This window comes from Neoarius graeffei, chromosome 17 (genome assembly GCF_027579695.1).
Source record: "Neoarius graeffei isolate fNeoGra1 chromosome 17, fNeoGra1.pri, whole genome shotgun sequence".
NCBI lineage: Eukaryota > Metazoa > Chordata > Actinopteri > Siluriformes > Ariidae > Neoarius > Neoarius graeffei.
Genome location: NC_083585.1, coordinates 25,618,022 through 25,644,484, shown reverse-complemented (window position 1 = coordinate 25,644,484; position 26,463 = coordinate 25,618,022). Strand labels below are relative to the sequence as shown.

General features: G+C 45.5%; 1 protein-coding gene across 1 annotated transcript in view; it reads right to left on the bottom strand.

Moving 5' to 3' along the window:
• Nucleotides 1-18,238: 18,238 nt before the first annotated feature.
• The window catches only part of LOC132901470 (alpha-2-macroglobulin-like), a 54,720-nt gene continuing 46,495 nt past the window's right edge, over nucleotides 18,239-26,463 (bottom strand). The window contains exons 32-35 of the mRNA XM_060943882.1: nucleotides 18,800-18,881; nucleotides 18,632-18,700; nucleotides 18,359-18,464; nucleotides 18,239-18,279 (exon numbers count right to left, since the gene is read on the bottom strand). Coding sequence (XP_060799865.1) covers nucleotides 18,239-18,279; nucleotides 18,359-18,464; nucleotides 18,632-18,700; nucleotides 18,800-18,881 — 298 coding nt within the window. The remainder of the gene's footprint in view (nucleotides 18,280-18,358; nucleotides 18,465-18,631; nucleotides 18,701-18,799; nucleotides 18,882-26,463) is intronic.

Here is a 26,463-nt window from a genome sequence, read left to right as displayed (position 1 = left end):
CAGGTCTTCAGCCACTGATCCATTATCTTTTTGACAGTTTGATGCTACAGTTGTGCTTGAAAGTTTGTAAACCCTTTAGAATTTTCTATATTTCTGCATAAATATGACCTAAAACATCATCAGATTTTCACACAAGTCCTAAAAGTAGATAAAGAGAACCCAGTTAAACAAATGAGACAAAAATATTATACTTGGTCATTTATTTATTCAGGAAAATTATCCAATATTACATATCTGTGAGTGGCAAAAGTATGTGAACATCTAGGGTTAGCAGTTAATTTGAAGGTGAAATTAGAGTCAGGTGTTTTCAATCAATGGGATGATAATCAGGTGTGAGTGGGCACCCTGTTTTATTTAAAGAACAGGGATCCATCAAAATCTGATCTTCACAACACATGTTTGTGGAAGTGTATCATGCCATGAGCAAAGGAGATTTCTGAGGACCTCAGAAAAAGCGTTGCTGATGCTCATCAGGCTGGAAAAGGTTACAAAACCATCTCTAAAGAGTTTGGACTCCACCAATCCACAGTCAGACAGATTGTGTACAAATGGAGGAAATTCAAGACCATTCTTATCCTCCCCAGGAGTGGTTGACCAACAAAGATCACTCCAAAAGCAAGGCGTGTAATAGTCAGCAAGGTCACAAAGGACCCCAGGGTAACTTCTAAGCAACTGAAGGCCTCTCTCACATTGGCTAATGTTAATGTTCATGAGTCCACCATCAGGAGAACACTGAACAACAATGGTGTGCAGGGTAGGGTTGCAAGGGGAAAGCCACTGCTCTCCAAAAAGAACATTCCTGCTCGTCTGCAGTTTGCTAAAGATCACGTGGACAAGCCAAAAGGCTATTGGAAAAATGTTTTGTGGACGGATGAGACCAAAACAGAACTTTTTGGTTTAAATGAGAAGCTTTATGTTTGGAAAAAGGAAAACAGTGCATTCCAGCATAAGAACCTTATCCCATCTGTGAAACATGGTGGTGGTAGTATCATGGTTTGGGCCTGTTTTGCTGCATCTGGGCCAGGACAGCTTGCCATCATTGATGGAACAATGAATTCTGAATTATACCAGCGAATTCTAAAGGAAAATGTCAGGACATCTGTCCATGAACTGAATCTCAAGAGAAGGTGGGTCATGCAGCAAGACAACGACCCTAAGCACACAATCATTCTACCAAAGAATGGCTAAAGAAGAATAAAGTTAATGTTTTGGAATGGCCAAGTCAAAGTCCTGACCTTAATCCAATCGAAATGTTGTGGAAGGACCTGAAGCGAGCAGTTCATGTGAGGAAACCCACCAACATCCCAGAGTTGAAGCTGTTCTGTACGGAGGAATGGGCTAAAATTCCTCCAAGCCAGTGTGCAGGACTGATCAACAGTTACCGGAAACGTTTAGTTGCAGTTATTGCTGCACAAGGGGGTCACGCCAGATACTGAAAGCAAAGGTTCACATACTTTTGCCACTCACAGATATGCAATATTGGATCATTTTCCTAAATAAATAAATGACCAAGTATAATATTTTTGTCTCATTTGTTTAACTGGGTTCTCTTTATCTACTTTTAGGACTTGTGTGAAAATCTGATGATGTTTTAGGTCATATTTATGCAGAAATATAGAAAATTCTAAAGGGTTCACAAACTTTCAAGCACCACTGTACTGTAAGTCTAATTTGGTTATTCGTTGTGTCTCTGCATTCCACATTCCCTCCACATTCAGAGGTGATGTTGATATGAAAGTGTAACCTAAACTGATGTTACTATAGGCAGTGTCGCAAAACTGTTGGCTTGCTTAATGTCAGACAAATTCAAATAATAGGCTACAATTTAAATTACATAGGACTTCAATATAGAAAACAACTCATCTGTGCTACTTATAACTTTGCTTTTGGAGGCGATTTGAGAAACACTGATAAAATGTGATATTTTACAACATCAACTCATGGACCATGAGGGATTGCTCGCAGACCACACTTTGAGAAACAGTGCCTTAGAGTAACTTACTTCCTTTGGAGCCATGAAGTTGGACATTGCAGTAAGGTTTGTGCAGTCAAATATTTTTTTATCAACCAAAACTTGTACTTTCTACTTCACCTCCAGCTCCATTCTATGGTGTAACGTATGCTGATGAATTCGAGATTAGTTAGGAATTAAAGTATGTAGCCTAGAGTTACAGTTACTCTATATAGTTTTATTTATTAAACTTATATTCCAAGGGGAAAAAAAATTAAAGGATTTTTTTTTCAAAATGGCCAGATGAGAAGAGTTGGGACAGTTCATGTTACAGGTTTTTTTTCTTATGCTTTACAAATATAAAATTGTTTAAAATTTTTGTTAAAAATATTGGAGTGTACCTGCATGGGGATTAAACTTATTTCATTCCTTCTTGAGAATGGAAATGTTTTGCCCAATTTGTCTGTCTGCTGCCATCCTCATCGTTGAGGATCAGCGATCCAGGAAGCCATCAAATAGCTACCATGAATCCACTTGGGTGATTATAGCACACCAGAGGGACCAAAACCCTCATCTGGTGGTGGGAATACACAGTGGTCGAGTTGTAAAATCAAACCAGGGGAGATGGTGAAATTTTTAGTCGCGTGTCGACCCATCGGTCGGTCCGTCGGTGGGAAACTGGTTTGCTTTTAGGAGGGTTTGCACACAACGTAGGTCTGTGGACCTTGTTCATTTACCAGACATACAGTATTTTGTGCTGATAAAGTGTGTAGTACACACTGTGTACCCTTTTTATTGTTGTAAAAAACATAATACACTGGTATTTTACTGTAAAACATGCACAGTGTGGATGTCATGTGTCATATTTAGTCAGTCTCCTGGCTGACATACCTACCACATTCTCCATATTAGGGTGAAATGCAGATGACAAATTTGAAGTGTAACTTCATCGTCATGGTAGGCTCCTTTTAAATCGTTTGATAAATAATTTATTAAAACCTCAGCAGGCAATGTAAATGAACAACTGAATCTTTTCATATCAAGTCAATAGAATTTTTATTCAAAGCTGAACATTGGGAACATTGAGTTAAATACAGAGGTAGGTAGGTAACCAATAAGCTAAAACGAGCAACAGTAAATTGTAAATCAGACTAAACTTCCTAAAAGATGTTTGAGGCTGTGGCAGCGGGGGCATGGTCAAGCGCCGGTCTGTGACAGGAGGGCGGAGTCAGGGAAGGTAAGTGGCAGAATCACTACACCTGAGAGCAATTAACCTGTGTTTGTGTGTCTTCCCAGTGATCGCACCCTATATCAGGATGGAGAGCGAGAGCGGAAGGAGCTCATCCCTGGACGAGACGCTGATGTGTGTGTCTCTGTGCGTCCGACATATATTGTTAGACTGAAAAGTGTGGCAATAAAAGCCTTGTTTACACCTGATCTCTGTCCTGCCGTCCTCTGTACTCCACCCACCCACAGGGAAATTACTACAGTGGTGCCGAAACCCGGGACAGTGGAGCACCAAACCAGCAGCCCCATGGAATCCTCCCCGTTCGCCGATCTGGTCCATGCCCTCGCCACGGCTCAGCAAAGCCAGCACCAGGCGTTCGTCACACTCCGAAAGGAACAAGAGCGGCACTTCGAAGCCCTGGTGCTGGCCCAGCAGGAAGATCGCGAGGCGTTCCAGCATCTCCTCACGTCGGCTGGGTCCACCAGCGCTCCGGCCGCGGGCCCGTCTCCCCTCACTGTCACCAAGATGGGCCCGCAGGACGACCCCGAGGCCTTCATCACGTTGTTTGAACAGGTCGCCGAAGCCTTGGGGTGGCCGATGGAGCAGCGAGCGGCGCGCCTCCTCCCCCTGCTAACGGGAGAGGCACAGCTGGCCGCGCTACAGCTCCCCGCCGACTGCCGGCTGGCCTACGCGGACCTCCGCCGGGCCGTCCTCCAGCGCGTGGGGCGCACACCGGAACAACAGCGCCAGTGCTTCCGCGCGCTGCGACTGGAGGAAGTCGGCCGGCCGTTCGCGTTCGGCCAGCAGCTCCGGGACGCCTGCTGGCGGTGGTTGAGGGCCAACGATCGCGACGCCAAGGGAATCGTCGACCAGGTGGTACTGGAACAGTTCATCGCCCGCTTACCAGCCGGAACCGCAGAGTGGGTCCAGTGCCACCGCCCGGCGTCGCTGGATCAGGCAGTCGAGCTGGTAGAGGATCATCTGGCGGCTGTCCTGGCGGCAGGACAGCAGATGGCATCTTCGCTTCTCTCCTCTTCTCTCTCTCTCTCTCTCCCCTTCCTCCTGTGTCCCGTCCTCGCCCCATTCCCCCACCGCGGAGGCGGGGGCCGGCACCACCCCAGCCGGCCCGCCACACCCGCGGTGCCCTCCCGTTTCTCCCTTCTGTGTCTGTCTCTCCCCCACCTCAGGTGAGTGAGCCCCAGATCACCGGTGCAGAGGGAAAGCTCGGGCCGGTTTGCTGGCGCTGCAGGGAGCCGGGCCACCTTCAACAGCAGTGCACAGCAATGGAAGTGGGCATGGTGGTTCGGATCCCCGACGCGCCAGAGGCCGCCCTTGATCGGGCCGGAGCGTATCGCATACCGGTGAGTATCCAAGGGGCTACATATCAGGCGTTGGTGGATTCTGGTTGTAATCAGACCTCAATTCACCAAAGCCTGGTTCAAAATGAGGCATTGGGGGGAGCACAAGGGGTGAAGGTGTTGTGTGTGCACGGGGATGTTCACCGCTACCCTTTGGTGTCGGTCCACATTATTTTCAGAGGGGAAAAATTTATAGTGAAGGCGGCAGTTAATCCTCGCCTTACCCACTCTTTAATTTTGGGGACTGATTGGCCGGGATTTCGGGGTTTAATGACACGCCTAGTAGAGAGTGGGTCCTGCCATTTGACAGGGGGAGGTCCCGGTGTCGCTTTGGCGGGAGCAGCTGTCACAGAGCCATCTACGTCATCTCCGGGTCAGAGTGAGGAGCCGCCGGCTCCTCCTCTCTCTATTGGGGAATCCCTTGCGGATTTCCCATTAGAGCAGTCGCGAGACGAGACTCTGCGGCATGCGTTTGACCAAGTGAGAGTAATTGATGGTCAAACGCTCCAGCCGAACGCCACCCCATCCTTCCCCTACTTCGCGATTATGAAGGATAGATTATACCGAGTGACGCAGGACACTCAAACTAAAGAGCGAATCACGCAGCTTTTAATTCCGAAGAGCCGCCGGGAATTGGTATTCCAGGTGGCTCACTTTAATCCCATGGCTGGACACTTGGGGCAGGATAAAACACTAGCCCGAATAATGGCCCGATTCTATTGGCCGGGGATTCGCGGCGATGTCCGTAGGTGGTGTACGGCATGCCGCGAATGCCAGTTAGTAAACCCAGCGGCCATTCCAAAAGCGCCTTTGCGCCCTCTACCGTTAATCGAGACCCCGTTTGAGAGAATTGGGATGGATCTCGTTGGGCCATTAGACCGGTCAGCACGAGGGTACCGCTTTATATTAGTTCTGGTGGACTATGCAACGCAATACCCGGAAGCAGTGCCTCTGCGCAATATCTCAGCACGCAGTATTGCAGAGGCACTCTTCCGCGTCATCTCCCTTAGTTGGAATCCCGAAAGAGATTCTGACTGATCAAGGCACTACGTTTATGTCACGAACACTGCGCGAACTGTATGGGTTATTGGGGATTAAGCCGATCCGCACCAGCGTGTATCACCCACAAACGGACGGTTTAGTGGAACGATTCAACCGCACCCTCAAAAATATTATTAAGAAATTCATAAGTGAGGACGCACGTAATTGGGATAAGTGGCTCGAACCCTTGCTGTTCTCAGTGCGAGAGGTCCCCCAAGCCTCCACGGGGTTCTCCCCGTTCGAATTATTATATGGGCGTAAGCCGCACGGCATCCTGGACGTGCTGCGGGAAAATTGGGAGGAGGGACCTTCACAAAGTAAGAACGAAATTCAGTACGTTATGGACCTGAGCGCAAAACTCCACACGCTCACCCACCTAACTCAGGAGAATTTGTGGCAGGCCCAGGAACGGCAAGCCCGCCTGTACAACAAGGGTACGCGCCTTAGAGAGTTCACACCGGGAGATAAGGTACTCGTACTGTTGCCCACGTTGAGCTCCAAATTGATCGCCAAGTGGCAAGGACCCTTTGAGGTCACACGGCGAGTCGGGGACGTCGACTATGAGGTGAGGCGAATGGACAGGGGTGGGGTGCTACAGATTTACCACCTCAATCTGCTTAAACTCTGGAACGAGGAGGTCCCGGTGGCGTTGGTGTCGGTCGTTCCGGAGAAGGCGGAGCTGGGGCCGGAGGTTCAAAAAGGGACATTGGCATCACGTACCTCTCCGGTCCCCTGTGGAGACCACCTCTCCCCGACCCAACTCACGGAGGTCGCCCAGTTGCAGACCGAGTTTTCGGATGTGTTCTCGCCCCTGCCCGGTCGCACTAACCTCATAGAGCACCACATAGAGATGCCCCCGGGGGTGGTAGTGCGTAGCCGCCCTTACAGGCTACCCGAACACAACAAAAAGGTGGTTCGAGAAGAACTTCAGACCATGCTCGAAATGGGCATCATCGAGGAGTCCCACAGTGACTGGAGCAGCCCGGTGGTCTTGGTACCCAAGGCCGACGGGTCGGGCCGGTTCTGTGTGGACTATAGAAAAGTCAACGCGGTGTCTAAATTCGACGCGTACCCAATGCCTTGTATTGATGAGTTGCTCGATCGACTCGGCACTGCTCGCTTTTATTCGACGCTGGATTTGACGAAGGGATATTGGCAGATCCCCTTGACTCCACTATCCCGAGAAAAAACGGCCTTTTCCACACCGTTTGGTTTACACCAATTCGTCACCCTTCCGTTTGGGCTGTTTGGGGCGCCCGCGACATTTCAACGGCTGATGGACAGAGTCCTCCGCCCTCACGCCACTTATGCGGCAGCGTATTTAGATGACATCATCATCTATAGTAATGACTGGCAGCGGCACCTCGAACATCTGAGGGCCGTCCTTAGGTCGCTGAGGCGAGCGGGGCTCACAGCCAACCCAAAGAAGTGTGCGATTGGGCGGGTGGAAGTACGGTATCTGGGCTTCCACTTGGGCAACGGGCAGGTGCGTCCCCAAATTAATAAGACGGCAGCAATTGCGGCCTGCCCGAGGCCCAAGACCAAAAAGGAGGTGAGACAGTTCCTGGGGCTGGCTGGCTATTATCGTAGGTTTATACCTAATTATTCGGACGTCACCAGCCCGCTGACTGATCTCACTAAAAAGGGGGCACTAGATCCGGTCCAGTGGACGGAGCAGTGCCAGCGGGCTTTCTCAGAGGTAAAGGCTGCATTGTGTGGGGGGCCACTTCTACACTCCCCTGACTTTTCTCTCCCCTTCATGTTGCAGACCGATGCATCAGACAGAGGGCTGGGGGCGGTTTTGTCCCAGGAGGTGGAGGGGGAGGACCGCCCTGTCCTGTATATCAGCAAGAAGCTGTCGGTGCATGAGGGGCGCTACAGCACCATAGAGAAAGAGTGTTTGGCCATCAAGTGGGCGGTTCTCGCCCTCCGGTACTAACTGCTGGGGCGCCCTTTCACCCTCTGTTCGGACCACGCGCCCCTCCAGTGGCTCCACCGCATGAAAGATGCCAACGCGCGGATCACCCGTTGGTATCTGGCGCTCCAACCCTTTAATTTCAAGGTGGTCCACAGGCCGGGGGCACAGATGGTCATGGCGGACTTCCTCTCCCATCAAGGGGGGGGGGGGGGAGTTGGCTGCAGGCCGGACGGCCGCCCGGCCTGAGTCGGGCGGTGGGGGTATGTGGCAGCGGGGGCGTGGTCAAGCGCCGGTCTGTGACAGGAGGGCGGAGTCAAGGAAGGTAAGTGGCAGAATCACTACACCTGAGAGCAATTAACCTGTGTTTGTGTGTCTTCCCAGTGACCGCGCCCTATATCAGGAGGGAGAGCGAGAGCGGAAGGAGCTCATCCCTGGACGAGACACTGATGTGTGTGTCTCTGTGCGTCCGACATATATTGTTAGACTGAAAAGTGTGGCAATAAAAGCCTTGTTTACACCTGATCTCTGTCCTGCCGTCCTCTGTGCTCCACCCACCCACAGGGAAATTACTACAGAGGCATTATGCAATTTTTTTTGTTTTTTCCTTTTTGTTATTATTATGTTTATTCTTATAACATTGTAACGTTGATTCCCGCTGTTATCTAGGTCACGTGACACCTTAACGTTGACGGTTACCAAGGAGCTGCCTTGGATACTTTGATACTTTGCTTCGATACATACCAGCACTTTGATACATATTGGATACAAGCTAGCAAAATGAGTTAAAAGCAGGCATCTTTGGAAAGTTTCTTTGGAAAGGGGAAAAGGCCCATTGAGGAGACAGAAGAAGAGCCTATGACGAAGAAAAAGAAAGCTGCATTTTAGCGGGCACCTTGTCGAGTCCTACACCAATCCTGCTCTGCCTTACATGTTGTGACCGGCTCTCTAATGAGGCAGTGAAGCCTTCAAAACTGCTAGTGTCGTTTATTTTAGCCTTCCTGTCTTGAATAACACTTTTTGTTGCCTGAAGAATAACAAACGAACGTCCAGGCTGATTAAATTAATGGCCTTATACAAGAAATCAAAGCTAACATGAACCTGAGTAAGCTATCGATAGCTGGCTAGACTCCAAACTAACATTCATTATGATAGCTGTGTTGTTATCCGCCGCCCACAAATTAGGCTACATATCGGTAACTTTACAGCATGATAGTGGGCTCACAGAAAGTGTGACTGATATTCGTAACTCTTGACTTACCTCCTGAAATGTTTTTTCTTGCGATCTTAAATCCGAACTTGCTTGGGTCTTGCTGTCCACTCCGCTTGGCAATGATGCTGCAATCCGCTGCTGTCACTGATGCCGAATGAAATAAAAACTAACGGAACCCCAACTGAATGTCACCTCCTCAAATGCTTCGCTTGCGCGTGCCCTCTCTCGCGGTAGCTTATTGTATGCTCAGTTTCAGCAAAGCTACGTGGAATAGCATTTCTAATTCCAATGTTAAATAGAAGTAATGTCCACATTTACTGATAAAATTGCTCAAGGGAAGGGGGATGCCCGTTTTAGAGGGGGGATGATTTTGACCATTTTTTATTCCAGGGGGGATAGCATCCCCTCCCATCCCCCCTCAACTTGAGTACAGGGAATACATACACACCTATGGGCAATTTAGAATAGCCAATCAACCTAATCTGTATGTCTTTGGACAGTGGGAAGAAACCAGAGTATCTGGAGGAAACCCACACACACACGAGGAGAACATACAAACTCCATACAGAAAGGCCCCTGTCAGCCTGCTGGGCTCAAACCCAGAACCTTCTTGCTGTGAGGCAACAGTGCTAACCACTACACCACCATGCTGCCCTTTGTCTAGTCAGGTTTTGGGTAAACTGACATTTTTCTATTGCTGTACCAGTACTGTGTGTTCATATAAGTCCTATGTTACAAGTTTTGATAATAAATAAAAATTAAATATATCCAGGTATTTTATTTTTGTCCCAAGTCTCCCAACATAATGTCCCATATCTTCCCTCAATGGTTCGTGTCTCGCTGCTAAATAAATAAATAAATAAATAAATAAATATGGAAAAAGCGAAGCCTGAAGTCCAGTATAGTTGACAAGCTGAGAAACTAATATTGTAGCAAGAAGGTATAGTAAATACTCTCTAATGCAATATGAATGTGATGCTACCTGCAAAGAATTTCACACAATCTACAAAACCTGAAAACTTGTCCCAAGTCTCCCCACTCTCCCCTCCTATGAGATACAAAGTCATAATTATGAGATATGTTTTAAATTAATATGACATACTTTTGGCTTCATTTTTTTCAAGTGGTGGAAACAGGCTTCCATACCACCTACATAAAACCAAAACATGGAAAATGAAAACCATTTCTTGCACTTTTTTTGTTGAATTTTTTTTCCTGCAAATTTACATCATTAGTGATTCATGTTTTTAAATGGACTACCTTTACATGCAATCTTTTCATTAATTAAAAAAAATGGTACCAAACTGTTCCCTTCCTTGTTACTGAGGTCGTACCTTCAAGTACCTTTAGTACACTTTTTACCTGGAAATGTATATACTGTATAGGGGTCAGTGATGAAGAAGGCTTTTAAAAGAGAAAATTTTCACTAAAAATCAAGCATACAAAATCAGTATGTATTAACAATAAAACAGGTGTGAAATCATATCGAGAACTGTTTGCTAAAACTGTTACATTAAATTTTCTTTTGAAATGTTTAATTAAAAAAATTAATTAATGTATGTTAAAAATGTTTTGCATTTTCAATGAATTGATGTGTAAGGTTTTACGCAGCCCTTTATTTTTGTACATACTGTATGTAATCTCTTTTCAGCCTTTTTCTTCTATGATATCTAAAGCTACAGCGTACATTTTCATGACATGAAGTAGATTACTGCTTGTTGCGACTCACATTTACATATCACCACATTTACATATCACCACATGAGTGTTTTACTGGGAAAGAAAAATCACACGTTGGCTTGAAAATATGAAGTTTATCTTCTCATGTTGAAAAACTCACATTTTTCATACGAAATACATTGCAGGTCTGAGTGACATGTTTAAATAATATTGGCTGGCGTTGAGTGGTCTATCAGATATATTCCATTCAGCTAGCATGATATTGAACGAGTCAAAGATGAGTTCAGTATCATGCTAGCTGAATGGAATATATCTGATAGACCATGAAAAAAGCCAGCCAATATTATTATTATAATACATACACATTCCTTTCAGGTGTTCAACGTGTCTTTCTCTTTCAAAATTCTCTCAAAATGTTCTGTATTTAAAAAAGCAAACCTGGCGGCCAGGTTTGTTTGCAAATTGTCACAGTCACTCGCTAGCACGGAAATTTTATGTCTCCGACTTGTGACATCATGTTGTCTTGACAGCCATGCAATATTGTAAACCATATTCAATGCTCATTCTCCATTGGGTAGTGATGTAATACATGTAGGATAAGTGATATGATAACAATAGTGCATGCTATCAAACCAAATGAATAAAACCCGCTAGAAGGGAATAGAACACGTTTTTATTCCATCAAAAAATTGTTTTTCCCGTTGACTAGATGCATGCTGTCAAATGGCAAAGTGGTTCAGAATGAAAAGTCTTTTGATTAACTTGTGTATTTTTTTGTAGATGTGTCCATATAATATAAAGAACATTACACAGTGGCGCAAAGATATGAAGTTTATATTCTCGTATTGGAATTATTTTTTTAATAAATATTTATGTTCACCACTCAAAGACAAACTTCACATCTTCACACCACCCGGTAATATCTTCAGTATATTTAACAATTATTCCACGAAATTAAGTCGTACATGAGCTGATAGTTGACAAGGCACATAGCGCTGAGTTGGCTTTAAGTCACGTATGACGAGATTGAGTGGTAATAACTGTTTTATTCTATCCACGTTCACTGGATTTTGAGAGACAGAGCATTTTTTTCAAACTCGATAAATAAAAACTTTATACAAAACATCTGACAAAATCATTTCCACTTAACAAAACGGTGAAATGACAGTAGCAATTTGTGAAAAATGCTGTAATAATAATAATAATAATAATAATTCTTGAATAATAAAAAAGATACGTTTTTACTATCAAATACTTTTATTTCACATTTTGTTGCTTTTTTTGTATTTTTTGGGGTTTTGCTTTCAAGTAGAGTTTTTATTTCATCCTCGGTTGGTTCAGCGCGCGCACACACACACACACACACACACACACACACACACACACACACACACACAATGCCTTGGATAAGGATTCACCCCCTTTCCCACATTACGGTTGCAGCGTTGCAACCTGAACAGGACATACAACTATACAAAATTGCTATATTTTGCCCCCCAGTGGAATAACAGTGACTAACCCTTTTCTATGGATATTTCTCTTCAGTATTGCTCCCAAAGATGATTTTAATTTGGAATACGGATTTCTAAAATCATTTGGTTGTCTGGGTTAGAACTTTCATAGAGCTGGTTCTGTATGTCCCCTGAGCTAGTGATTTAACCATGACAATAGTGTATTAATTGGGTTTTGTTGATGTCAGGGGACAAAAAATGGATGGAAATGTAGGTACCAACAGCTTCATTTAGAAAGCTTCCAAACAAGTCCAAATCATAAAGCAAACTCAAAACAGGTTGCAAGCACTGGTCAGGCGATTAACAAGCAGCATAAACAAGGCAAGAATGAAAAAACAGAATATCTGAATCAGTAAATATAAGGCTTGGTAATGACTGATAACAAGGACACAGAGTGTATACTTTGTGGTGAACTGTGGGGTTTGTGTGTGTATTTATGGTGGGGTTCATGACTGAGTCAAGTTCAAGTTTATTTTTATAGCGCTTTTAACAATAGGCATTGTCGCAAAGCAGCTTTACAGAATTTAAATGACTTTAAACATGAGCTAATTTTGTCCCTAATCTATCCCCAATGAGCAAGCCTGTGGCAACGGGGAAAAACTCCCTCAGATGACCTGAGGAAGAAACCTCGAGAGGAACCAGACTCAAAAGGGAACCCATCCTCATTTGGGTGATAACAGACAATGTGATTATAACATTTACAGTTTTAACATGAAGTCAGTTTCATTGATGTTATAAACTCTTCATTGATGGAAACTTGAGTGCAAAACTGTTCATGACAACTGCAGTCCTAAAGTTAGCAAGTCAACTGTAGTCCTCAGCCATAAAAGCATTACTGTAAGTGTCCAGAGCGTCCTCCAAGTGAGACTTTCAACTGTCCATATGGGGCCATCCTCCACAGGAGCGATGTGATGAGACTCCAACCAGACACAGGGCATCAGGATGGATCAGGCCAGTGTTGCCAGACTGGGCGGTTTCCCGCCCAGTTGAGCGGTTTTAAGTGCATTTTGACGGGTTTTGAACATATTTTGGGCTGGAAAACGTCAGCAGTATCTGGCAACACTGGATCAGGCAGGTCCAAGGAGCAAAGGAGGTCAGCATCTCGATCTCAGGATTGACATGTAACTCAGAGGGACAGACGGGGGAAGGCACTTCCTGGTTGGCTACGCACTTCCTGGTTCCTGAGTTGTTTGCGCCGAGTCCTTTTTTCCCGCAAGTGCTGGCATTAATTACTAATCCTTTTTAAACTTTTTTCTACAAATAATTTTCCAGTATTCTCTTCATTTTTATTGTACTGTCGCTTTCCTTTTTCTGTTTTTTTCTTTCTCTCTCTTTTTTCGGAAGAACGCCGAGACCGGAAGCTTTCTTTTTCTCTCCTCCTGTGTAAAGACCACAAGCGGAGGCCATCCACATCGGATCTGCTTTAATATAAACAGATCTTCGATTAAGGTACGTGAATCTTTTCATCATGGCACACCTTCAGCCTGTTCAGTGTGCTGAGTGCAGGATGTTTAGTCATTCTTCCTCCGTCGCTAGCGATAGCTTTATTAGCTTTATTTGTGATAAGTGCAGATTAGTTAGCTCTCTGACGGAGAAGATTACAGTGCTAGAAGCGCGTATCCAGGCTTTAGAGAAGGTTAGTGAGCGTGAGAACAGTGTAGTTTCTGTAGGGGAAAGTCTGGATGCCCTAGGTGGAGTTAGTAATCCCCCAACTCCGGCATTAGAGCCCTTACAGTGGGGCGAATGGGTGACGACTCGGCGGCATAAGCGTAGAGCCAAAGCTACCGCTGAGGCTCGCCCACGGGAGCACCACTCCTCTCTGCTTCACGTGTCGAACAGGTTTGCTCTCCTTAGTGATGCACCCGCTGAGAAACCTGAAAGAGCTCTGGTTATAGGGGACTCTATCATACGGCATGTGAAATTAGCTCAGCCTTTAGGGGCACCAGCAGCTTTAGTCAGGTGTATACCGGGAGCCAGGGTGCCGGACATAGCAGGTAATCTTAGGGTCCTAGGCAAGCACAGGTCCTCAAAGATAGTTATCCATGCAGGAGCTAATGATATACGCCTTCATCAGTCTGAGGTTACTAAGAGTAACTTTGTAGAGGTGTTTAAATTAGCGAAGGCGATGTCCAATGCTGTAGTATGCTCTGGCCCCATCCCAATGCGGCATGGCGATGTAGCTTACAGCAGATTATGGTCACTGAACTGCTGGCTGTCCAGGTGGTGCTCTGAAAACAGTGTGGGCTTTATAGATAAGGGACGGTATCCATCCCACTCGGGAAGGTGCTGCTCTCATTTCCTGCAGCATAGGTCATAGTCTCAGAACAGGCCTAGTTAATTTCTGACAATCCAGAGCCAAGGCCAGGGAGCAGACGAACAGGCTAGACCGACTGTCTGCTAGCTGCATAGAGTCATCACTCAGGGTCCACTACATTGAGACTGTGTCTGTTCCCCGAGCTCAACAAAAAGGTAGAAGTTTTCAGAGAGTTTGTTCCAGTAACCTAATCAATATAAAATTAGATCATACTGACTGTACAGCCGCTGCCAGCACCTTTGATCTAAAGGTGGGGCTATTAAATATTAGATCTCTTACATCTAAAGCGCTAATGGTTAATGAACTCATTACTGATCAGGAGTTTAATATACTTTGTTTAACTGAAACATGGATTAAGCCAAATGAATATATAGCATTAAATGAAGCGAGTCCTCCTGGATACAGTTATATACACCAGCCTCGTCAAACTGGCAGAGGAGGAGGTGTTGCGGTTATTTATAATGATTATCTAGGTGTAACACAAAAACCTGGTTATAAATTTAATACATTTGAAGTTCTTCATATTCATATAATGTATGTAGCCTCGAAAAATAAGTCTACCCAGTTAATTCCATTGCTTATTATTTACAGGCCCCCAGGGCCATATTCTGAGTTTCTTTCTGAATATGCAAATTTTATCTCAGATCTGGTTATTTCCTTAGACAAAGCTTTAGTTGTCGGAGATTTTAATATTCACTTCGATAACCCATCTCCAAGATCCTTGAAAAAGCTGTGGCACAACAGTTATGCTCATATTTACATAGGAATAACATCCATGAAATGTATCAGTCAGGATTTAGACCTCATCATAGCACAGAGACAGCACTGGTTAAAGTAGTAAACGACCTACTGTTGGCGTCTGATCAGGGCTGTATCTCGCTCCTTGTGTTGCTTGACCTTAGTGCAGCATTTGATACCATTGATCATTCCATTCTTCTGGATAGACTAGAAAATGTTGTGGGAGTTAAGGGAACGGCCCTCTCCTGGCTCAGGTCTTATTTAACTGATCGTTATCAGTATGTTGATATAAATGGTGATATTTCTAGACGTACTGAGGTAAAGTTTGGTGTTCCACAAGGTTCTGTCTTGGGTCCACTGCTTTTTTCTCTATATATGTTACCTCTGGGTGATATTATTCGTAAACATTGTATTAGTTTCCACTGTTATGCTGATGACACACAGTTGTATGTCTCTGCAAAACCTGATGAGAGACGCCAGCTTTATAGAATTGAGGAATGTGTTAAGGACATTAGACACTGGATGCTTATTAATTTCCTTCTGCTTAACTCTGACAAGACTGAAGTACTTGTACTAGGACCACATACAGCTAGAAGTAAGTTTTCTGATTACACAGTGACTCTGGGTGGCCTTTCTGTTTCTTCACGTGCAGCAGTAAAAGACCTCGGAGTGATTATTGACCCCAGTCTTTCATTCAAAACTCACATTGATAACATCACCCGGATAGCTTTCTTTCATCTCAGAAATATTGCAAAGATAAGAAATTTAATGTCATTACATGATGTGGAAAAACTAGTCCATGCTTTCGTTACCTCCAGGTTGGATTATTGTAATGCCTTACTGTCTGGATGTTCCAATAAGTGCATAAACAAGCTCCAGTTACTTCAAAATGCAGCAGCAAGAGTCCTTACTAGAACTAGAAAATATGACCACATCATGCCTGTCTTATCCACACTGCATTGGCTCCCAATCAAATTTCGTATTGATTATAAAATACTACTATTGACCTTTAAAGCACTAAATGGTCTCGCACCACAGTACCTGAGTGAACTTCTGCTCCTCTATGACCCGCCACGCCTACTTGGATCAAAAGGTGCAGGCTATCTGCTGGTACCTCGTATAGTGAAGGCTACATCAGGGGGCACAGCCTTTTCTTACAAAGCTCCACAGTTATGGAACAGCCTTCCAAGTAATGTTCGGGAATCAGACACAGTCTCAGCATTTAAGTCTAGGCTGAAAACATATCTGTTTTGTCAAGCCTTTTGTTAATGGTGTTTATGAGGTAAAGGTATAGATCTAGAGGGTCCTCAGGCATAGAGTGTTTTGGTAAACTGGGATGTATGGATGCTGTCAGTCCCCACTCGCTTGCTCACTCGAGTTTGTTGACGGTGTAGTGGCTGGCTGCCTTATGTCCCGGGGCTCCCTCATGCCTGTGTTACCTTCTGGCTCTCCCCTTTTAGTTATGCTGTCATAGTTAGTTGCTGGAGTCCCTGCTTGTACTCAGTGCAATATGTATACTGTTCCTACTTATTCAGGTGACATTGGGCATACCTAACAACCTGCGTTTTCTTTCCCTCCCCCTCCCAAATCTGTCCCTCTGAGTTACATGGAGTCAACAGGAAATCTTTTGGTGGAGAGGGTGGAGACCTCGACTGGCTATCATAGCCTGCAGGGAATCGGCCGTCAGACATTCTGTCGCATGTTCCAGACCCGGTGAAATGTAACTGAATTGTCTTGGCCAGCCCTAAGGGTCCCATCTGCATCTCATCATTGCTGAGGAGTGTGCTCCCATCACCCAATCAAGCATCCAGCCAGAGCAGGTCATGATATTTTTTAACCATATTAACATGCCATTGTTGTGTATTATGCCTGATGTCAAGACTCTCGTCTCTGCGAGCCTACCACACAGATTTAATACTTGTGTCATTTTTAGGGCATACCTAACAACCTGTGTTTTCTCCCCCCCTCCCCCCCATCTGTCCCTCTGAGTTACATGTTGGTCCTGGGATTGAGATGCTGGCCTCTTCTGCCCCTCGGACCTGCTTGATCCATCCTGGTGCCCTGTGTCTGGTCGGAGTTTTATCGCATCGCTCCTGTGAAGGACGGCCCCATGAGGACAGTTGAGGGTTACACCTGGAGGATGCTCTGGACTCTTATAGTAATGCTTTTATGGCTGAGGACTACAGTTGACTTGCTAACTTTAGGACTGCAGTTGTCATGAACAGTTTTGCACTCAAGTTTCCGTCAATGAAGAGTTTATAACATCAACGTAACTGTCTTCATGTTAAAACTGTTAATGTTATAGTCATGCTGTCTGTTGTTGCCCAAATGAGGATGGGTTCCCTTTTGAGTCTGGTTCCTCTCGAGGTTTCTTCCTCAGGTCGTCTGAGGGAGTTTTTCCTTGCCACTGTCGCCACAGGCTTACTCATTGGGGATAGATTAGGGACAAAATTAGCTCATGTTTTAAGTCATTCAAATTCTGTAAAGCTGCTTTGCGACAATGTTTATTGTTAAAAGCGCTATACAAATAAACTTGACTTGACAGTGTCACCTGAATAAAGTAGGAACAGTATACATTTTGCGCTGAGTGCAAGCAGGGACTCTGGCAAAGCTAACTATGACAGCATAACTAAAAGGGGAGAGCCAGAAGGTAACACAGGCATGAGGGAGTCCTGGGACATAAAGCAGCAGCCACTACACTGTCAACAAACTCGAGTGAGCAAGCGAGTGGGGACTGACAGCATCCATACATCCCAGTTTACCAAAACACTCTAATGTCTGAGGACCCTCCAGATCTACTCCTTTACCTCATAAACACCATTAACAAAAGGCTTGACAAAACAGATATGTTTTCAGCCGAGACTTAAGTCAAGTGTGTGTGTAATTAGTATGATCGGACTGTGAATGTGAAGGAGCCTGTTTGTGTTGGGTGTTGTAGTTTAGTCATGTGGTGTTCTGGGAGTGTGAAGATGATTCCCGTTTTTATGGAAGCCCATTTCCACTACCAAAACCATAATAATAATAATAATAATAATAATAATAATAAATTTTCATAATTAATTATTAATTAAATAATCTTTCTCAGAATTATGACTTGCCATCATAATAATGAAATCCTGTCTCATAATAGTAACTCGGTATCTCATAATTATGATCTCATAGACATGTATCTTAACTGCATATTTATTTCATTAACAACAACAACAACAAAAAGACTTATGTGCAAGATAATGCAAGCACGCAGAAGATATCCAAAGCTTTTCTGGATCTTTAATGCAGATCTGGAAGCTTACACACAGGGGGACGTGTACTCCGTCTCACACTGGTCACCTAAATGAAAGAATCAGTAAGTGGAAACAATACAGTTACAATAACAGAGGTTAAATCACACAAACTGGGAATATCTTACTTGTTTGGTAGTAATCATAAACTTTGATCACTGCTGGCTTGAGGTTTTTGACAGGATGCACCTGTTTAATGTGTAATTTATAGTTGACAGGGAAATCCTTTTGGAGCTGTTGGAGAAATGCCAAACATCATATTGTAAACACAGTGCATCATATCTGTTTTTGTGTGTTATAAATCAAACAAAACGTTTTTAGAGTGGATGTACAGCAGATGTGTGTAATATCGGCAATAATTAAGGCTATGTGCAGATTTCTTAACTGTGATCTCCTCTTACCGCTGTTAAATACATGATAATACGGTCACCTTTGGAATCAACTCGTTCCACCAAAAATTGAGATTTCAGCTAAAAAGGCAACACAAGAATTATCCAGAATTAGTAAATTAACACACACACACACACACACACACACAAAAGACATTTTAGTACATTGCTACTCCTTACTTTGCCAGGATCTGCTGTGAACCCTGATAAGAGTTTTATGTCCATTAAAATCATGTTAGTGTTTGGTAATGCCCCCTTATACCTGAAAACAGAACACAAACAAACAAACAACAGCAACAACAAAAATATAGTTAATACCAATAACTATAATATAAGATCAGATAATAATAATCACTGTCTCTACTGTACAAGGTAATGTTTCCTTTGCTCCTTAAATGTAAGAAGTCTGATGGCACTGAGTTTGATAACACAGGGGCCTGTCTCATGAAGTAGGTTTAACATAGCCTGGGATCCTGATTCAGTTCCCGATTAACAAAGCCTAACAAATGCAACTGTAGTTAACTTCAGTAGAAAATTATATAGGCTCATATTTACTCTTACTGTAAACATTCTCCAGCTCTTCATTTGTCATGATCTCTCAGACTGATGCACAATGTACGTAGCCAATAAGCAACGAGTATATAATGTTTTAAAGGGGATATATTATGAAAAACTGACTTTTTCAGTGCGTGTGTACATACATTTTGGTATCTGGAGTGCCCACCAGCCCACAGTAAGACAACCTTTGTTCTGCCTATTTCAGAAAACATGCTTCAACAAGCCATTCAGATTTGCCTCCCCTTTCTATATTATAAAAATGATGCCACCCCTTCATCTGAGCATCTCCACTCATAGCTTTGGAATGAATATTCATGAGGAAGGTGCTACCTGACTGACAAGTGGAAGAGGGGGTGGGGTGAGCAGTGGCTTATTATTATTTAAAGGAACTGGCGTTTAAGAATGGTTAAGAGAGTTTTCTTAGATCTTCATTATTTTAAACCTCGTATAGTTCTCTACCTGATGGAAAGAGTGTTTCCAGACCAAAGATCTGTGTTAAAATCAGAGTCCTAAAACAAGTATTTATGAGCTCAGGTCACAGATAAGGGATAAAACCTATAGCACAGAACAGACGGGATGGTATGTGTTCGAAAAGATGGTATGTGTGTGTGTGTGTTTGAGGCTTCAAAAGGTTCATGGTAACATCCTTACCTTTGTTACAACGTTGGGGTGAAGAACTTTAGTATGAATTTTTTTTGTAAGTGGTTTTTTGAGGGACAAGGTTGAAAAGGAGAGAAGCCTGGAAGTAGCGGGAGTGTGAGCACTGAACAAGCACTCATAGGGACAACACCTGGGTATGAACCTGGAGCGTCAATAAAACATTCTTCTCACCTCCAAGTTTGTGCCTGCTTGCATTATTATTTTTTTATTAAAGGGGAAACAGATAAGGGATATTAAATATTATATTTTTATTAAAGGGGAAACACCCCTCCTAGAACTGCCACCTTATTGTGGTGGAGAGGTTTGTGTGCTTGAATGATCCTAGGAGCTATGTTGTCGGGGGCATTATGCCCCTGTCAGGATTTCCCAAGGCAGACAGGTCCTAGGTGACAGGCCAGACCAAGAGCAGTTCACCAAAACCCTATGGAGAAACCATTGAGGACCGTGACGTCACCCGGTATGGCACAGCCGGGGCCCCACCCTGGAGCCAGGCCTGGGGTTGGGGCTCGTTTGTGAGCGCTTGGTGGCCGGGCCTTTGCCCATGGGGCCCGGCCGGGCTTAGCCCGAAGAGGTGACGTGGGCCCGACCTCCTGTGGGTTCACCACCCACAGAGGTAGCAGTAGGGGTCTGGTGCAGTGTGGATTGGGTGGCAGTCGAAGGCAGGGGCCTCGACGACCTGATCCCCGGACACAGCGGCTAGCTGTTGGGACATGGAATGTCACTTCGCTGGGGGGGAAAGAGCCTGAGCTTGTGCGGGAGGTTGAGAGGTACTGGCTAGAGATAGTCGGGCTCACCTCAATGCACAGCTTGGGCTCTGGAACCCAGCTCCTCGAGAGGGGCTGGACTCTCCACTTCTCTGGAGTTGCCCATGGTGAGCGGCGGCGGGCTGCTGTGGGCTTGCTTATAGCTCCCCAGCTCAGCCGCCATGTGTTGGAGTTTACCCCGGTGAACGAGAGGGTCACCTCTCTGCGCCTTCGGATTGGGGAGAGGGCTCTTGCTGTTGTTTGTGCCTACGGGCCGAATAGCAGTATAGAGTATCCGGCCTTCTTGGAGTTCCTGGGAGAGGTACTGAGGGGTGCTCAGACTGGGGACTCCATTGTGCTACTGGGGGACTTCAATGCTCACGTGGGCGATGACAGTGACACCTGGAGGGGCGTGGTTGGGAGGAACGGCCTCCCCGATCTGAACCCGAGTGGTGTTTTGTTATTGGACTTCTGTGCTAGTCACGGTTTGTCCATAACAAACACCATGTTCGAGCATAGGGGTGTCCATAAGTGCACATGGCACCAGGACACCTTAGGTCGGAGGTCGATGATAGACTTTGTTGTCGTTTCATCTGATCTCCGGCCGTTTGTCTTGGACACTCAGGTGAAGAGAGGGGCTGAGCTGTCAACTGATCACCACCTGGTGGTGAGTTGGATCTGCTGGTGGAGGAGGAAGCTGGACAGACCTGGCAGGCCCAAACGTATGGTGAGGGTCTGCTGGGAACGTCTGGCCGAGCACTCTGTTGGGGAGGTCTTTAACTCCCACCTCCGGGAGAGCTTTTCCCAGCTTCCGAGGGAGGCAGGGGACATTGAGTCTGAGTGGACCATGTTCTCTGCCTCTATTGTGGACGCAGCTGTTCGGAGCTGTGGCCGCAAGGTCTCCGGTGCCTGTTGTGGTGGCAATCCCCGAACCCGGTGGTGGACACCAGTAGTAAGGGATGCCGTCAAACTGAAGAAGGAGTCCTATCGGGCCATGTTGACCTCCGGGACTCCTGAGGCAGCTGACGGGTATCGGCAGGCCAGGCGTGCTGCAGCTCGGGCAGTTGCGGAGGCAAAAACTTGGAACTGGGAGGAGTTCGGGGAGGCCATGGAGAAGGACTATCGGTCGGCCTCAAAGAAATTCTGGCAAACCATCCGGCGCCTCAGGAGGGGGAAGCAGTACTCTGCCAACACTGTTTACAGTGCGGGTGGGGAGCTGTTGACCTCGACTGGGGACATTGTTGGGCGGTGGAAGGAATACTTTGAGGATCTCCTCAATCCCACTGTCATGTCTTCCATTGAGGAGACTGAGGCTGATGACTCAGAGGTGGACTCGTCCATTACCCAAGCCGAAGTCACTGAGGTGGTTTGCAAGCTCCTCGGTGGCAAGGCACCGGGGGTGGATGAGATCTGCCCTGAGTATCTCAAGTCTCTGGATGTTGTGGGGCTGTCTTGGTTGACACACCTCTGCAACATCGCGTGGCGGTCGGGGACAGTGCATCTGGAGTGGCAGACTGGGGTGGTGGTCCCTCCTTTTAAGAAAGGGGACCGGAGAGTGTGCTCCAATTATAGGGGAATCACACTTCTCAGCCTCCCGGGTAAGGTTTACTCCAGGGTACTGGAGAGGAGAATTCGACCAATAGTTGAACCTCGGATCCAGGAGGAACAATGCGGTTTTCGTCCTGGTCGCGGAACACTGGACCAGCTCTATACCCTTCATAGGGTGCTCGAGGGTTCATGGGAGTTTGCCCAACCAGTCCACATGTGCTTTGTGGATCTGGAGAAGGCATTCAACCATGTCCCCCGTGGTATTCTGTGGGGGGTGCTTCGGGAGTATGGGGTTCGGGGCTCTTTGCTAAGGGCTGTCTGGTCCCTGTACGAACAGAGCAGGAGTCTGGTTCGCATTGCCGGCAGTAAGTCAGACCTGTTCCCAGTGCATGTTGGACTCCGGCAGGGCTGCCCTTTGTCACCGGTTCTGTTCATAATTTTTATGGACAGAATTTCTAGGCGCAGCCAGGGGCCGGAAGGAATCCTATTTGGGAACCACAGGATTTAATCTCTGCTTTTTGCGGATGATGTTGTCCTGTTGGCTTCTTCAAACCAGGACCTTCAACATGCACTGGGGCGGTTTGCAGTCGAGTGTGAAGCGGCTGGGATGAGAATCAGCACCTCCAAGTCCGAGGCCATGGTTCTTGACCGGAAAAGGGTGGCTTGCCCTCTCCAGGTTGGTGGAGAAGTCCTGCCTCAAGTGGAGGAGTTTAAGTATCTCGGGATCTTGTTCATGAGTGAGGGAAGGATGGAACGTGAGATCGACAGGCGGATCGGTGCAGCCTCCGCAGTGATGCGGTCGCTTTACCGGTCCGTCGTGGTGAAGAAGGAGCTGAGCCAAAAGGCGAAGCTCTCAATTTACCGGTCGATCTACGTTCCGACTCTCACCTATGGTCATGAGCTTTGGGTAATGACCGAAAGAACAAGATCGCGGATACAAGCGGCCGAAATGAGTTTCCTTCGCAGGGTGGCTGGGCGCTCCCTTAGAGATAGGGTGAGAAGCACAGTCACTCGGGAGGAGCTCGGAGTAGAGCCGCTGCTCCTCCACATCGAGAGGAATCAGCTGAGGTGGCTCGGGCATCTTTTTCGGATGCCTCCTGGACGCCTCCCTGGGGAGGTGTTCCAGGCATGTCCCCCCGGGAGGAGGCCCCGGGGAAGACCCAGGACACGCTGGAGGGACTATGTCTCTTGGCTGGCCTGGGAACACCTTGGTGTTCTTCCCGAGGAGCTGGCCGAGGTGTCTGGGGAAAGGGAAGTTTGGGCTTCCATGCTCAGACTGCTACCTCTGCAACCCGGCCCCGGATAAAGCGGAAGAAGACGAGACGAGACGAGACGAGGGGAAACAGACAGTTTACTTTCCAATCCAACAGGCACTCAAATCAGCCATTTTGAACAGGGCTGTTTAGACAGGGTGAAAAGGGAGCTGTGGTGCTTTCTCTTAATGTTATTTTGATGAAAGCATGCCAGACATTTCATTAAGACCTCAGGGAACTGTGTCAACTTGTGGAAAAGTGGTATAATATGTCACCTTTAAGTTAATCATTATGTGCTTCTGAATGTGCTGTTGTGTTTTTGGCTTATTGTGTTATTGGCTCCACAATTATTAAGGAAATTATTAAGGTAGAGTTGCTGTTTGAGCCCAATTCCATAAATCTGGGTCACTGTGTAAAACATAAATAAAAAACAGAATGTGAAGATTTGCAAATCATGGAAACCCTATAATAGTACAAAGACAGCATATCAAATGTTGAAACTAAGAAATGTTATTGTTTTTTGAAAAATATATGCTCATTTTGGGGGCAGCACGGTGGTGTAGTGGTTAGCGCTATCGCCTCACAGCAAGAAGGTCCGGGTTCGAGCCCTGTGGCCGGCGAGGGCCTTTCTGTGTGGAGTTTGCATGTTCTCCCCGTGTCTGCGTGGGTTTCCTCCGGGTGCTCCGGTTTCCCCCACAGTCCAAAGACATGCAGGTTAGGTTAACTGGTGACTCTAAATTGACTGTAGGTGTGAATGTGAGTGTGAATGATTGTCTGTGTCTATGTGTCAGCCCTGTGATGACCTGGCGACTTGTTCAGGGTGTACCCCGCCTTTCGCCCGTAGTCAACTGGGATAGGCTCCAGCTTGCCTGCGACCCTGTAGAACAGGATAAAGTGGCTAGAGATAATGAGATGAGATGAGATCATTTATGGTACATAACATCATTAAAAGATTCAGAGAATCTGGAGAAATCGCTGTATGGGCTCAGGAACACTTCAGAAAGCCATTGTCTGTGAAAACAGGTCATTACTACATCCACAAATTCAAGTTAAAACCTTATATAAACAATATCCAGAAACACCGGCACCTTCTCTGGTCCTGAGCTCTTTTTTATGATGGACTGAGGCAAAGGGAAAATTATCCCGAGGTCTGATGAATCAAAATTAGAAATTATTTTTAGAAATCATGGACACCACGTCCTCCAGGCTAAAGAGGAGAGCGACCATCTGGCTTGTTTTCAGTGCACAGTTCAAAAGCCAGCATCTGTGATGGTATGAGCATGCATTAACGCACATGACATAGGTAGCATGTACATCTGGGAAGGCATCATTAATGCTGAATGATATATGCACGTTTCAGAGCAATATGCTGCCATCCAGACAAAATCTTTTTCATGAAAGGCCTTCTTTCTTTCAGCAAGACAATGCCAAACCACTTTATGCACATATTAAAACTGCATGGCTCCATAGTAAAAGAGTCTGGGTGCTAAACTGGCCTGCCTGCAGTCCAGACCTGTCTCCCATTTAAAACATCTAAAGCACAAAATACAACAAAGGAGACCCCAAACTGTTGAGCAACTAAAATTGTATGGTATATCAGGCAAGAATGAGACAACATTTCACTTTCAAACCTACAGCAATTGTTCTCCTCAGTTCCCATTTACAGAGTGTTGTTAAAAGTAGAGGTGATGCAACACAGTGGTAAACATGTTCCTGTCCCAACTTTTTTGAAACATGTTGCTGACATCAAATTCAAAATGAGCATATACATCTCATCCCATTATCTCTAGCCGCTTTATCCTTCTACAGGGTCGCAGGCAAGCTGGAGCCTATCCCAGCTGACTACGGGCGAAAGGCGGGGTACACCCTGGACAAGTCGCCAGGTCATCACAGGGCTGACACATAGACACAGACAACCATTCACACTCACATTCACACCTACGCTCAATTTAGAGTCACCAGTTAACCTAACCTGCATGTCTTTGGACTGTGGGGGAAACCGGAGCACCCGGAGGAAACCCACACGGACACGGGGAGAACATGCAAACTCCGCACAGAAAGGCCCTCGCCGGCCCCAGGGCTCGAACCCAGGACCTTCTTGCTGTGAGGCGACAGCGCTAACCACTACACCACCGTGCCACCCGAGCATATACAGTATGTTAAAAAAAAAAAAAAAAACATTTCTCAGTTTCAACATTTGATATGTTGTCTTTGTACTATTTTCAATGAAATAAAGGGTTTCAATGATTTGCAAATCATCATATTCTGTTTTTTATTTACATTTTACACAGTGGAGTGAATGTTTCCATTTACATTACTTTTTGGGGGGGGGTTGGGTTTGTGTTGTTTGGTTTTTTTTTGAGAGAGAGAGAGAGAGAGAGAGAGAGAGAGAGAGAGAGAGAGGCTGGTGAGGGAATAACTGTTTATCACAACTATAAGTGAGAAAAGAAACTAAATTGTCCTTTGGATGTTCTACAACATTAAATCTAACTATAAACCATTATCATATGCAACATGTTGTGAAATTAAACATTGTAATTGTTAGCAAATCACTATAGTACAAGGAGAAAACACAAATTTATGGAATTGGTGTTGGAGACCTGAGGCTAGGCAAAGTAAAAAGGCTGAGCAAGGTGAGTTTTATGATGCAGTTAGTGAGGTTTATTTTTGTTTTTAAACCAATTTAGCTAACTGATTTAGCTGTAAGTAATCGGGAGTAAACTCTGGAAATGAATTTCCTGTCTCCTGTATATTTGTTAACAATGCTACAACACTTTTTTTCAGTGGCTCAAATGATGGCTTATATAGGCTGTTGCCTTATAGTTCTACTTTAATTGTAATAATAGCAATTATGTGCCTCCTCCCCCTATACATTGTCTCTGTATAAAGCTATCTGCTAAATACCATAAATGTGAATATCACATCCATCTGGGACAATTTCTCACCATGCCACCAGCGGGCACCCTTCCCCAAATTCTCAAGACACTTCCTCAGTTGTCACAGTGAATATCTGTTCACACACACTATATTAAGCATATGGTCACATACACTCACTGTCAAACCTTCCCAGTTATTCACTTTT